This window comes from Sparus aurata, chromosome 7 (assembly GCF_900880675.1).
Source record: "Sparus aurata chromosome 7, fSpaAur1.1, whole genome shotgun sequence".
NCBI classification, from domain to species: Eukaryota; Metazoa; Chordata; class Actinopteri; order Spariformes; family Sparidae; genus Sparus; species Sparus aurata.
In genome coordinates, this window is record NC_044193.1 from 24428855 (window position 1) to 24442358 (window position 13504).

The 13504-nt window shown below is 43.1% G+C and overlaps 1 protein-coding gene across 3 annotated transcripts in view; it reads left to right on the top strand.

The window, feature by feature from the left end:
* mtcl2 (microtubule crosslinking factor 2) overlaps nucleotides 1-13504 on the top strand; it is a 103298-nt gene that overhangs the window by 74894 nt on the left and 14900 nt on the right. Inside the window, exons 11-15 of one of the 3 annotated variants that reach the window (XM_030422228.1) lie at nucleotides 2694-2831; nucleotides 5960-6091; nucleotides 6987-7217; nucleotides 7605-7721; nucleotides 7813-7980. In XM_030422228.1, the coding sequence (XP_030278088.1) occupies nucleotides 2694-2831; nucleotides 5960-6091; nucleotides 6987-7217; nucleotides 7605-7721; nucleotides 7813-7980 (786 nt within the window). The remainder of the gene's footprint in view (nucleotides 1-2693; nucleotides 2832-5959; nucleotides 6092-6986; nucleotides 7218-7604; nucleotides 7722-7812; nucleotides 7981-13504) is intronic. The other 2 variants (XM_030422229.1, XM_030422230.1) reach the window with 2 other exon arrangements.

Below are 13504 nucleotides of genomic sequence, written 5' to 3' on the forward strand. Positions count from 1 at the left end.
GAATTCAGATTTGAGCTGCTGGCGTAAACGTCTCCACACGATGCCACCCATGTCCTCTGCATGCTGTTGAGCTGCCTCCTAACCTGGTATTTAGATGCTGCTTTAGGCCTCAAATGGAGCCTGTTTGTCTCATCGACACTGTGAGGTTATTAATAGCACAATGAAGCACCATTTACTTCTATATACTTTCATAAGCATATCATAAAAAAACAATTCAACATAGAGTCTGGGTTTTCTTTATAAAGTTACATTAACATCCATAGATTTACTCACAGTTGTAGCTTTATCACATTTATTCCCACAGCGAGTAACACACAGTCTAAAAGCATTATCTGATGCTGCCTGGGTTTGAAAGTTTTGATTGAAAGTAGAGATAATTAATGAATATATAAAGGTCTAGCATTCGGTGCCGCTATTAAGGCATCCCTGACGCCGGATTCTATCGACTGTGCTGTAAATCAACTGGGCAAGACAAGGCTTTTAAAATTACAGTCTCTGGCATTGACGATAAGAGGATTGTTATCAGTAGACACTGGAGAAAGAAGACTGCAAAACCACCTTAAAGTGTTTAGATCCCCCACGTGGGACTGTCCACGCAGATTTCTCGAAGCAGCAGATGAGACGGCGAGCTCGGCCGGAATAGATTTCCAATCATACTTCATGAATCACATTTTCAGTCTGAAAGGGCTCCACCGGGAATTCCTTGGGGGTTGCGCTTGATTGTCAGTGATTTATTATTTATATCCTGTGTATTTCAGCTATATAGCGCTCCGTATAAAATTCATTCTGGGATCCACAAAGTTGTAAAAAAAGCATATAGAGGGGCAAAGTCCCCTCCGCTTCCAGTGGACCACCATGGGACCTTGTTTCAGAAGCAGTGTACGTACAAGAGGGAATGGCGAGAGGCAAATTCACTTTTGGATTCTGTTTGAAGTTTGTGATGACTCACAGATATGATGTGGGCCAATTCAAAAGATAATTTTCAGCTCGGGAAAGTCACAGTTTGTCATAGATAAGTTAAAGAATAAGACTTTGAAAGACTACACACCCAGAAGTTGAGTAAGTGACGCCACATTTAAAACTCACCCTAAGCCTAGTAGCGTTGATCCCGTATGTTAGCTAGCCCTCAAAATCCTCTCACATAACTGCAGCTGTCAATATGGCCTAGACAAGCCATTTCTTTGCTGAGGTGACGGCCATGTTGGTGTTGGCGACGTATATTGTGCTGAGCGGTGTCACACCAAATCGACCAATGTTTTACTATCTTTACAAAGAACTGCGACTTTCTTGACTGGCACAATTGTCCTCAAAATTGACCAACATTATAGTGTATGTGTGACTCATGGCAACGCTCCAAACGGGATTAAAAATCACATGTCGCTCGCTATAAACTGCTATCAATATGTTTCCTGAAATAAGGTTCCATGAGGGAAACCAGAAGGTGAGCGGGGCTTTGCCTCCTTTATTGGATTCAGCAGAGACACTTGCGAGCATTTTATTCCCTCACCTTCGACTGTCAGGAACATCAAATCTGACGAGAGGTCCATATTTTTGGTTGGAAACACTTCATCTTACTCTACCGGCAATTTATGTTCACTTGTATAAAAAGACTTTCAGGACTCAACACTCGACTAAATTCCCCAGTCAAGTTGGATATTTCTGCAATTCGGTGAATTACCTTCGCGGCAAGAGAAACTTTTTTCCATCAATTTGTGTTTTCTATTCTAATCTGATTTGCCTGTTTTTAAGAGAATACGTACAAATGTTTTAGACTCCATTAGAGGCCAATTCTGAGTCCCAACACCCCTCCGATCTCTCCTCCCTTTTCCTGTTTTTTTCCTGTCCCTTCCTCCTTCCCTTTTTCCCTCTGCACGGGCACCATAACCGCCGGTTTCTGCACTTCACCTCCACGCTCCCCTTTCCCTCCTTCTGAATCTCCCTTCTCCTTCACACCTCCTCCTCTTCAACATCTCCTTAACTTGCCTCCCCACTCGGCTCTGACTCCTTGCTCACCTCACGTTCCCTTCCCCCCCCCCCCCCCCCCCCCCCCCCCGCCTTCTCCTTCCTCCTGTGTCTTTGCATCCCCATCGGCGCTCGTTTCTTCCCTTCACTCTGACCTTTCATTCTAACCGCCTTACTCCTTCTCTCGCCCTCCCATTCATCTCCCCCTTCTTCCCTCTCTCCCATTGCTGTTTCTCCCCCGTCGTTCCTCCCTCCCTCTCCCATTTCCTTTTTCTCTCCTTCCTCCTCCCCTCAGCCGTTCATTCTACCCTCCATCCTCCTTTTCTTTCTTTTCTCCACCCTCTCCTTCTCCTCCCTGACCAAGCTCTTTTTCCTCTACATCCTCTTCTTCGTCTTGTGAGATCCATACTCGACTAGTTCTGTTTTCATTTTTCCATTTTTTTTCTCAATGTTGTCATATTGATGAACACTTTTTTGGTTGGATTGTTTTTTATTCTTATTGTTGTGTTTTGTTTTGTTTTGTCTTGTTTCCCCTTTTATGTTCTGTCACTCCCCTCCCTCCTTTTTGTTTTTGTTCCATACCTTCTCTTCCTCTCCTGTCTCTCCTTCTCTCTCTCTCTCTCTCTCTCTCTCTCTCTCTCTCTCTCTCTACGTTTGTTTTTCTTTCTTTCGTTTGTCTCTTTGTTTTTTTTTTTCTTCTTCTTCATTAACTTGCCCATGCATGCATGCAGCAGCCTGATTATAGGGACCAATCTGAAGCGGAGGTGAAAGGTCAAACTCACGAGAACAGCCAATCAGACATCAATGAGACTCAAAAGCAGGAAAGCAGCCGGCTGGAACAGGGAGAGAAGGAGGCAGATGATGCACTGGTGAGTCTCTGAAAATGACAATCATGAACATCACGACGGGCACAAACACACACACACACACACACACACACACACACACACCTGATGATTGAAATCTCAGCCAGCGTCAGTCTCAGATCAGTTGTACCTAAGTAAAGTATACAGGACAGTCTAGGTATATTTGGCTTGGCCTATATTTTAGGTACTAGTATACTTAAAACTTGTACTTAAAAGATAAGCTATATACTGTAAATTTAACCTTGCAGTATACTTCCAAGTGCAGCTACTTTCAAGTCTATAACCAGTACCTACATGTTCACTTTCTAGCTGCAGTACAACATAACACTTTGATGTAACCTAGATGTGTACTCAAAGTTAACTAATCTTACACTGCAAGTATACTCACAAGTATACTTTATAAACTAAAGAGTGGGCCAGATTAGTACCAAGCAATATTGTAGTAGTACACTTATAAAGATACTACGAACTACTAACTACATAAAGTAGACAGGGAAAATATACTTTAACTGTAATTAAATTTACTTGATAAAATTAACTTAAAGTACATTTCTTTTTGTAAGGGAAAGGTTCAGCGTTTGGGGAAATATGCGTACTTGCTGTCTTGCCGAAAGTCAGTTGAGAATATTGATCCCATTCTCATATGTGTGTGTTTACTATGAAGCTGTAGTCGGAAGACGTGATTTCACATAACCTCGCGCACTCCACAGATATCTATTTGTGAATTAAAGGATTGGTACTTTACAGATAAAAGGTATTAAACTCAAACTTTTCTTTGTGAAAAGTTAAAAATCCCTAAATGTATTCTGAGAAAGCGTCACCATGTCACATTTTTGAAATATGGTCGGGGTTATCTGGTAATATATGATGTCAGTCAAACATCGTATATCCTAGTGACTCAACAGCCTCAAGCCACTGAGCCCTTATGCCCAGACTGACAATAAAACCACACCGTAAGTACAGATTTTGCAGTCCACAGTACCTCTTTAAGCATTAAGCAATCCCAGGGTGCACCTGCTGATCCAACGGTGGCCTTTTTTCAAACCCTGCCAAGGTACAGTCATGCTAACCTTAACCCACAATGTCATCATCTTTAATTCCGGTGCATTTTTGTTTTAACTCTGTGATGGATGGATTCATTTTTTTAGATCACTAAAATCTGATGCAAACCCCAATTAGAGCCCTGAAAATGAGCCTGAATACACATGGCTGCAGTGTATACACACACCACTTCTCTCTGAGCAAACACACAGCGACAGGCTGCTCTGCAAAGGTTAATTAAAGGCTCATTCGTGCACACATTTGCACGCACACGCACACACACACACGCATACACAGACAGACATAAACTCACACATGCTGCAGCTGGAGGTAGCTGATGTGGTGTAGCGGTGGCCACTCATGCTAGCAACACAGTGTTGTAAACAAACACAAACAGTGACTTCACCGTCAGATGTGGGACTGACAGGAAGAAAGGACCTTTGTTTGGTTGACCTTTTGCTGGCGTGTCTCCATGGTAACCTGGGGTGTGTGTGTGTGTGTGTGTGTGTCTGCATCTTTATCCCAGCCTGAGAGGGTGACTGAGGGAGATAACATGACACAGTCAGATATACTGGAGAGACTGCTGTGTGGAGTGAAGCAGTGAGACAGCAGCACGGTGTGTATACACGCACTGTATTTCTGGACAAAACAACAGTCTGAACATCCACCCAGCAGTTGGGTGTAGCCTCTCCGGCTGCAGTTTGGGTTGCCAAACGCGGTCATCGAGCACAGGTCTTGACATAGACACAACACATAGTCATGCGTTCAGTAAATGTTCAGCATGAATAAAAAAAATTGAAATAATATTATGATATTATGATTATGGTCGATTGTCAGTGGCTCCCAAATTGTCAATACCACCGTACAACATGAACCATGCAGCTACCAGACCTTCACTGTACCAGTTTGGTTGACGGTAACTCAATCTATGTGACGTAATTTATCTACGTGCGTAAATTAGAATAACTTTGACCTTTGCCCAGCGGTCTCATGGGGGAAACGCATGCGCTTGTTCAGCCCAACCATCCGTCCTCTAACCTCCTCCCTATGTGGACTCTATACAACCTCGCCTGACTTCCTCCTTTGTGGCTGTAATAATTACTAGAGTCACTAGAGGTCAGCGTCTAACAAATAAACCCCCATAAATATGAGTCGTAACGAAACACACCTTCCAACACCACCGCTACAGTTGTGGTTTAATGGGGAATACAACTATTTATCTCAGGGAGCAGTGAGAGTGGAATCAAACGTTTTAGCATAATAACTATTCCTTTGCATGAGTGTGGTGTACAACCTAGCTTCACATACACTGTAAAATTTGTAGCTTTCTTGGCATTAAAGTTGTCTAATTTAAAGAAATGCAATATCAGGGTCATCTACCAATGTTACATTTGCTCCTGTGATGCTTAAGTCTCTTTTTCCACAAGCTGCTGCCACTCTTTCACAACGAGTGAGTCATTTGGGAGCAGAGGTCAGGGTAGTTTTTCTGGCTGACAGTGAAGGCTGAGCGGCAGGACGATGTTCTGGGTGGAGGGTGATGGAGGGCAGAGGCTGAGCCCAGCGGAGGGTGAAAGAGGACATTAACGGTACAGTGGTGGGTCGATGGATCGCACTCACTCAGCAGCCAAATGAGGCATGGGGAGAGTGCATGAGATGAGGCTGGAGTGTGTGTGTGTGTGTGTGTGTGTGTGTGTGTGTGTGTGTGTGTGTGTGTGTGTGTGTGTGTGTGTGTGTGTGTGTGTGGGCGTACAGTAGCGTGCCGCAGCTGAGGTGTGATTTAAAGGGTGTTGTAGCACAAAAACTGCCATGTTATGTGCTTCTCACGCCTGGCTCTTTTTCCCCCTTTTTTTTTTTCATTTCTTCTTAACTCTTTGTTCCCTCCCCATTTCTCCTCCCGTTACATCTTTCATGCTCCTTCCCATCGATCTTTCTTTCCTTTAATCTCTGCCTACATCCATCCTTCTGTCTTACCTACCAATGTTTTCCAATTTACTTACTTTCTCCCATTCTTTCACTTTCCCTCTAACCTCAATCCTTCCTTATCCTTTCCCCCCACTCATCTTTTTCCTCGTCACATTTTCTCCCTCCAGCCCGTCCAGTCCGGCGACCTCGAGGTTCAGCTGTCTGGTGAGGAGGAGTTGGCCCTCAGACCTCAGGAGGAGCAGGAGGAACTGGACAAGGAGAGGCGGGCTCAGAGAGAAACCTCTTTCAGACTCACACAGGTCAGTTTGAAGCACTGGAACTAAACTCACAGAGTCACGGCCTAACTCAACTTTATACAGTAATGCACAGAATAATCCACTCATTTTGCATCACCCATTAGAATATTTAATGTTGGTTATTCCTTTTTTAGTCAATGCTGAAAATAACGCCTTCAAACTTAAAGCCTCTGTTAGATAAATAAAGCATTATAAAATCCTTAATTCGTTTTTTTCAAGTCTGGTAATATACTTTTTGTTTAATCACCTGCTGTCGACATAGTTAATGTTCGGATTCTGTCATTTTTTAAGTGTAAAAACTTTTAAGGCACAGTATGTAAGAATTGACCACCCGTCAAATTCATACTCAAAACAAGTAGGTGGCAGCATATCACCTGAGTGAACGCCAGCTGCTGCGGATTGAGGCTGCCATTAGCCCGTTAGCTCAGTTAGCTGTGCAGCTCAGGGGCCAGGTGAGTGACGGTGTTTACACCTAGAGCACAGGCGCTTTGGAGTGGGGCAGTTGCTAGCTGGTTAGCATGCTAACTTAAATAGATATCTCAAAGACATCGAAATGTCAAAACTGCTGTGTTGTCATATTCTGTTGATAGTTTTAGTTAAATTTTTTTACATATTGTTCTTGTTAGTTTAAAAATGTAAAGTTTGGATGCATCCCTGATCCATCAGCCCTTAACAACACGCATTATTTCATGGCTTTCAACAATAAATGGGATTTTTGTTGATTTGCATTTTAGATTTCTTTCACCTTCCTTTAACATGTATATTTGAAAGTAAACTCACTAATGCTCCTTTTTTATTCATTTCTTGCATGAAAAGCAAACAGATATCCAGAACATACAGAGTTTGTGCCTTAGGTCCTCCCCGCTTGCCCTGTCTCAAACTGTCTCTCGCCTCTCAGCTGCATGACGAGCACCAGAAGGCTCTGCTTCGTCGGGACTTCCAGCTGCAGAGTTTGGGCCTCCAGGCTCGCCTTCAGCAGAAGCTGTGGAGCCAGGAGAGGACTCTGCTGGTCCAGGAGTCGCAGCACCTCAAACAGGCCCTGTTACTGCTCAGCCTCAAGCTGCGCTGCTTCCTCAAACAGTGGAGGCTGGGCTGCAAGAAGGACACGGAGTGGAAAGATGTGTTGGAGGTATGAGTGGGCAGAAAGGAAACAGTCTCCCGTCTTTGTTACTCTTCTGTCAGCATCTATAGCTGACTGTCTGTGCTACTGACATTTCATTTAGACCAAGATATTTATTTATTTATTTATTTATGTGAGTGAAATCACTGCACTATTTGTTCTGTATTTTTCATTTAAATAATGATGAATGATAATGAATTTTAATTGTATCAATTTAACTTAAAGTGTATTTAACATATACTATTGTAGGTAGATGCAGATTTTAACAATATTGCCCATATTAATATAATTAAAAAAGGACAAAAACACCAAACTGTGTGGTTGTGTGTGTTTGGCAAAGTAGGTGTTGCGACAGATGATTGACAGGTGAATCCCTCTCTGTGATTGTTTATTCAGATGAACAGCCTGAAGGACCTCTACCTGCTGTTGGAGGAGGACAACCTGACAAGCCCCGCCCACCAGGCCGACAAGAGGGCAGCTGCAGACGAGCAGCCACTCAGCCCAACTATCAAGGTAGGTGGACCCACATACACACACACACACACACACACACACACAGATGCACATACATGCTCTTACATACTTCTCGTGTCCTTCCCTTTAGTCTAGCGCTGTGAGCAGCACCCTGGCAGACCTGAGGGTGGCGCTGCAGGATCTGAGCGGAGAGTTGCGACAGGAGAGACAAGGCTCCCAGGAACTCACCCAGCAGTTCGCAAAGGCCAAGGCATCATGGGAAGTGGAGAGGACCGAGCTGAAGAGCCTGATCACGCAGGTACGAACTTTTTGGAAGAAAGAAGAAAAATGGCTGAAGTATGAGTGATGGGCTCCTACATCTGTGCTGATTTCACTTCCCTTTCTCATTTTGAAGTGGGTATTCTGTGCACCAGTCGGGATCTAGCGATGTTTAAAGCACAATCAGATGACAGCTGTTTGCTGAGACAGATGTTGTCATTTAAAAGCCATCAAACACCCGAGCTGGGAAAGTCAAGCCGAGCTGAAGGAATCGAGGGCAGGAAAGAAAAATGAATGCGGTCGAGAGATCGGGGTGAAAAACAGCCTCCTCAGTAAATCAGCACAGGAGCACATCATCCATCCACTGCAGAAAAGTTTGCTAAAGTTACAAACGCAAAGTCTGACGAGTCTAAACCAAAAAAAAGGCAACTCGTGAATCCAGGTGGTTTTTTCCTGCATGTAACCGGACCGCTGTGGTGCACCTGGTGGACAACAGACGGACAAAAAGAGAACCAGTGAAGTGTTTCTACTCAATATTCATTTCGACAAGTGTTTTTTTTTTTGTCGATGACATCGTAGCTGGTCATCTTCTACTTCTCGTTCCATCAAGTGGCGTATCCGTCCACTCCAGCCTCTCATCCCCCTGCTGTCTGTCCCTCCGTCTGTCTTTCTGTCTGTCAGCTGTGAGTAATGATTTAATTTTTTTTTTCTACCCCCTCTTCTCCCTCATTGTCTCTCCGTCTGTCTCATAACATCAGCAGCAGAGGCGGTAACTGTGTAAGTGTTCATTAACAGCCTCAGAGAGAGAACACAGCCTGCGTGTTACCGCCCAGTAATTGATACAGAGAGACAGAGAGATAAAAAGAAGGAGAGAGCTGAGGGAGAGGGCCGCTATAGTTAGGCAATTAAAAAAAGCCTGTTCGTGTCTTTCAAACTCTTTTACCTGGGAGCGTGTTATTCCACTATCTTTCATTATGTGCCAATTATCTGTCAAAACTGCACTTTAAATCAATACTCCGCCATCCAACCCGTCATTTAAAGCCTAACCAGACAGATCTCGCGTTCATGTAGACAGATTACATCAATACAATGTAGACTAACGGTAGATTTCAGGGGAGGACCAAACCTGCAGGTCTAGCAGAGGTAGACATTCAGCAAAAACACGATTTCCATTCATCCAGGTGCTACAGTTGTTGTCCAAGTAGCTTGAAATGACATGTGCATCGTCAATATGCATCAAATATTATGTCAAATTCCCTTTGCAAAGTTTTGATCGTACTGTTTCATGTAAAAAGAAACTGTAAAACCTTGTAAAACGTCAGTAAATTAAGCTATTTCACCACCCATCTATTTTTTCATTGGAGGGCCAAAAGCAAAAGTATTTAACTTTATTTTTAAGAGGCAAATTGGTCCTGGGAACGCAAGTTCTTGGCAAATAGTGTCCACCATTGTCAGATTACGAAAAATAATGGGATCCTGCATATTTGAAGAGCAGCATAACTAACTCTAGAAACATCTCAGTAGAATCATTTCCAGCTGCCAAAATGGAGCTGAGAAGCTGCAGATTGTGACTGCAATCTAAAAAACATCAACACAATGTCAGGAGTTGGTGTCACACTGCCACAGTCACACCCACAGTAACAGGAAATAAACCAAAATGCAGTGCAGCCTTAAGTTTTACCTCGTTTTTCCACTTGATTTTCTTCAATTTAGTGAATATAACAAGTTCACTTCTGTTCCACTGGGCTTGTTCAAAGGCAAGCTGGGAAACGTAGGAGGTCTCAGAGTAAAGAAAAAGCACAGAGATGGGAAGTTAATCACAACGCTAGGAATATCTTATACATACAAGTCGAAATACATTTAGAAACAAAACAACTGGTATGCAGTGGTAACATGCAATTAGGAAACAAGGCAGAAAAGTTACACAAAATCACCAGAAAACCATTGTAGGAAATGTTAAAGGGAGGTTGTGTAATGCAAAGTGACGATTTTCAGTAGTCTCCTATTGTTACCCCTTATGCTAATTCAAATCCTAACGGTTATTCCAAATTCAAAGACTAAAATTCCCCTGTGTAAAATAGTAAATGGCGTCACTAAACGTAAGAATACACACAAACAAACACACTCGCGGGGGTCATTAATCACCGTCATGATCCGAGAGATTCTGCCCTCGCGCTCTCCTTGAGAGATCATTTGTCTTCTGATTGGTTAGGCAGCTCCCCTGGCAGCCAATAGGAGGAAAGAGCAGTGGCACGAAGCGATAAGACGCTGCGCTTTTCCTAAATATGACGTGGCTGCAGGGTTTTTATGAGATTAAACCCAACTGACAAACTGTTGTGTCTTCATCAAAGATTAGAAACCACCTTGGCTGTGTGTTTCATTTGTGCGAAACCAATTCATCACACACACACACACACACACACACACAGAGAGAGAGTTTATACTTTATTATGTTTGACTGTGTTGCAAAGTTACACAGTTTAAACACAAACACACACATTTGTGCTACAATGAAGTCATTATGCTCTTATTTGACCTGTAAACTATCCTACCAAAGCGCGTGTGTGTGTGTGTGTGTGTGTGTGTGTGTGTGTGTGTGTGTGTGTGTGTGTGCGTGTGTGTGTGTGTGTGTGTGCGTGTGTGTGTGTGTGTGTGCGTTACCCTGGCCTAGATGCCACAGCTGGAACCAATCTCTCCTCTGCCAACAACGCACACTGTAAAGTATGCCATCAATTTGGTCTGGTGGTGTGTGTGTGTGCGTGCGTGCATGTGTGTGTGTGTGTGTGTAGACATTCACCAGCTCGAATCACACCGATGCCAGGCGTCCTGGCAGCGTGCGGCGGCTCCTCCAGCTGTTGCTTTGTTGAACAAGTCAACTCGATTTCAAACACTGTCCTACCTGTCAAACCGCCTGACAGGAAATTATCTTCGCCGTTTGGCCTGATAAACAAACACCGCCAGGGGAGTAGAAACGATATCCAGAGCCCTCAAAGCACGCAGTACAACACATGCCTCCGTACCTTTTTTTTTTTTTTTTTTTGCTTTAATCAGTCATCCATCCTGACTGTAGGACATGTTACGAACACCTGCCGTCCCTGTGATGACACAGAGGGAGCAGCTGGGAGCTCTGATCGCACATTCATCACATCTGTTGAATCCACTCCATGATGAAGATAGAGGGGCGGGGAGGGGAAAAAAAAGATTTGTTGTCTTTTCACACGCCTGAGGCTTTAACGTCCGGCTCAAACGCCAGCTGCAGCTTGATATTCAATGTATCAATTGTTTCTTCCAAAATTAGACAAAAAAATGTCCAGAATGACTCGCACGAGTGTTTCCTGCTGCCTCTGCGGTTTATGTCTCGAGTTCAGTGAGAAGCAGGATACCCCATTCCACGTCTGTATACTCAACATGAAGCTTGAGCTAGGAGACAGTTAGCTTAGCTTAGATTAGCAACTAGCATGGCTACGTCCACTACGTTATTCATTCAATTTCATTTTAAAAAAACTAGCAAAAAGTGACTCCTGTGATCAAAGACACTGATCTCAAGCTCTGTTTTGATGTGGTTCTGGATATACTTTTCTAATTAAAAATATAAATATATAGCATATAAACGCATTTAAATCTCAAGCTTAAGTCAACAACTTCAGGTCAGTCCCACCAACGTTCAGTTTAAGCCCTGCCCGTAATGAGTACGCAGATACAGGTTGAGCAGATGCAGATAACGGTGTGCCCGCTCATCCTTACTAATCAACATGTTGTATCTCTTTTCATGTCTCTCCGCTTTTTATGCTAAACTAAGCTAATGGTCTTCTGGCTCTCTAGCTTCATGTTTAGCACACAGACATGAGAGTGAATACTCTTTAATATGCAAGTAAGCATATTTCCCAACATGTCAAAGTCTTCAAAGTGAAACTCTCGCCAAAATGCAACTCAGGAGGCTTTTTTTGTGAATGTATATGAGTCAAACGTCTTTATGGACAATATCCAATATTTAGGATATCAAAATAAGTCCGCTTCAACCCCCATCGAGGCCCCCACCAAACACCTAGATTAATGTATGTCTATTTATTCCAATGCTATCGATGCTATGAATTTTGTTTAGTATTTGAATCACACACATATTTCTATAAATTATTAATTACCACGGACAGAAGCAGACAAGCTTGAGGTTGAGATGGTACTCCAGAGCTACAGTTTTAAATACACAGCATGCAACCCAGTCAGCTCTTTACTGTTCTATATTTAACATCTGTATTATCCTTATGCATTATATAATATCGAGGCTATGTTTTTATTTATAAACCTGACACACATTTCGTCTCTCGGGAGCGTTGTGGTTGCCGTTTGCCCCAGAAGTAGCAGCTTGAGGCTGGTACGCAGTTCACTGATAACAGATAACTTTGTTGTTGTCTTGTACCAAAAATATGCTGCAGGCAAAAAATATGCTGCCAAGAGAGAACTTGTTTTCAATAACCAGATCATGTGCTACAACAGTAAACTGCTGTACAGAGTTGATATACATCCTTTTTTAGGGCATTGAATAGCACTGCATACATGTATATTTATCTTCACCACGTGTGGGTAATTCCCCATACATGACTGTTTTTGTTTTAATGAAATGACACTTCCTTAAAGGGACAGAAGTGGCTGCCTGGTAATTAATATACCAAGAAACTGCTAGCTGTAGCTGCTGTAAGCTTATTAGCTCAGTTAGCCGTGAAGCTAGTGGTCCAGACTGGGAGCCTAGAGCACTGGTTGGTCTTTGCCAAGGGCTAGCTGGTGAGCATGCTGACTTCAGTAGAAAACTCTGCATCACAACACAAAGACGTCTCTGACGCGACCCTAAAACATTGTTATTCTGTTGATGATTCTGTTTTTTAATGTTTCAAACTAATATTCTTACATATTGCACCTTTAACTAAAAGTAGTCTGCAGGACGCTCACAGTGGCTGAACCATGCAGCTGGAACAGCCTTTTAGGCCTTCTCTAATTGATGGTTATGGCATTAAATTATTCCTTTTGACCTCCCACTCGAAACCCCAGTTTAATTGGTGTTTGTTTGCACAGTGTTGTTCACAGCTCTCTACTCTGCAAGAAAAAAAAAAAGCTTTCTTCTATGTCTATGAAAAAACTGCTTCTGTGTAGACACTGAAGTGTCAAATAAGAAGCCAAATATGTCATCAATGTCTGGAGTCTTGGGTTTTGTTTTTTTTTTTTATGGCAAGAGATTTTTCAACAACCAGACCCTGAAATCCTCTGCTAGGATTATTCAACTTCATTAATACATCTAAATTTTTTATATCCAAGGCTTTAGTTGAGTAAATACAAGTGATTGAACTTGCTTAACGGTGAGCAGCGAGTCGCAGACCAGACGTCTCTCATCCACCAATCAAACGCCAGTCATCCAGTGAAAATGGCCTCCCTCCGTAACGCCTCAGCAGTAAACCTCGTTAAGACGCGGGGCTCGTTAGGCGGCGCTCATCATTAACGAGCGGCGCTCCTATGTTGCCATAGGGATAAGTGCGGGTGTGTTGCACTGCGATTGGCTGTCAGACAGTTCCATT